General features: G+C 36.7%; 1 protein-coding gene across 2 annotated transcripts in view; it reads right to left on the reverse strand.

Annotated features, from left to right (window-relative positions):
- Positions 1-1,124, reverse strand: part of USP47 (ubiquitin specific peptidase 47) — a 137,564-nt gene that overhangs the window by 38,879 nt on the left and 97,561 nt on the right. For both annotated transcript variants that reach the window (XM_006885411.1, XM_006885410.1), the window contains one exon: positions 376-507. In XM_006885411.1, coding sequence (XP_006885473.1) covers positions 376-507 — 132 coding nt within the window. The remainder of the gene's footprint in view (positions 1-375; positions 508-1,124) is intronic.

Raw genomic sequence — 1,124 nt, forward strand, 5'->3', positions numbered from 1 at the left:
TCTTTCATTGTTATACAATCCTTCCCCACAAGTCCACTCCACTATGCAGCCTTTGCTCTGGACTTCTGTCATGACAATAATACCTAATCATAATCCCTTTTAAACAGTTCTCTCCCTCATCTGTTTCAATGCAGTATACATAATTTATCCCCTCTTTCTCAGTCTCTCCTCAACATCAATGTCAATCCCATTTTACAACAGTGGAATTATGCAGTATTTGTCCTTTTGTGACAGATATATTTTGCTCAGCATAATGTCCTCCAGGGTCACTCACTGTGTATAATATTTTATTAGTTCCTTGTTTTTCAATGCAGCGTTTTAATAGATCTTACACGAATCTTTCATAACAATCATCTTTTAAAATTCTTTCCTTACCCTGCTGACATGCTGATCATTGAAGCTGTACCACTGCTCATCACTGAATGACTTTATACATGCATAATAATGACCGCCAGCTGCACTCCCCGAATGAACCATAACAGAAAAGAGCTCATAGATCAGGGAATTCTAAGGGAAAAAAAGAACAGTAACTCAGAAGATGAAAAATATAGTAGCAGAATTTTTTTTTAATAAGCCCTAGTCTCTATAAAGTAACATGGCAGCCTCTGTACAAATGTAGGCCAAATACCTATGAGGTAAAATTAAAACAACTCATCAAATCATTTTATATACTACAAGTTCAAAAGAAATATTTGCAATTCCAATTATGCCGTATCTCTGGAAACATTAACATCAGTAAACATAGTATTTTAATGTAAATAATGCATCTACAAAGAGTTGCTGTTTGTCTGGCCAAGCTGAGAGTCTACAAAGAGACATACACACACACAATATCTATATTTGTTCCCATTCCAAAGAAGGGTGACCCAACAGAGTGTGGAAACTGTAGAACAATATCATTGATTTCACATGCAAGCAAGAGTCTACTGAAAATTACCCAAAAATGACTGGAACAGCACATCAGCAGAGAACTACCAGAAGTCCAGGCTGGGTTTAGAAGGGGTCGTGGTACTAGGGATATTATAGCTAATGTTAGATGGATCTTAGTGGAAAGCAGGGAATACCAGAGGAATGTCTGTGTTTCATTGATTATGCAAAGGCATTTGACTGTGTGGATCATAAAA

This window comes from Elephantulus edwardii, unplaced genomic scaffold (assembly GCF_000299155.1).
Source record: "Elephantulus edwardii isolate Elephantulus edwardi_28Jun2011 unplaced genomic scaffold, EleEdw1.0 scaffold00044, whole genome shotgun sequence".
Lineage (NCBI taxonomy): Eukaryota > Metazoa > Chordata > Mammalia > Macroscelidea > Macroscelididae > Elephantulus > Elephantulus edwardii.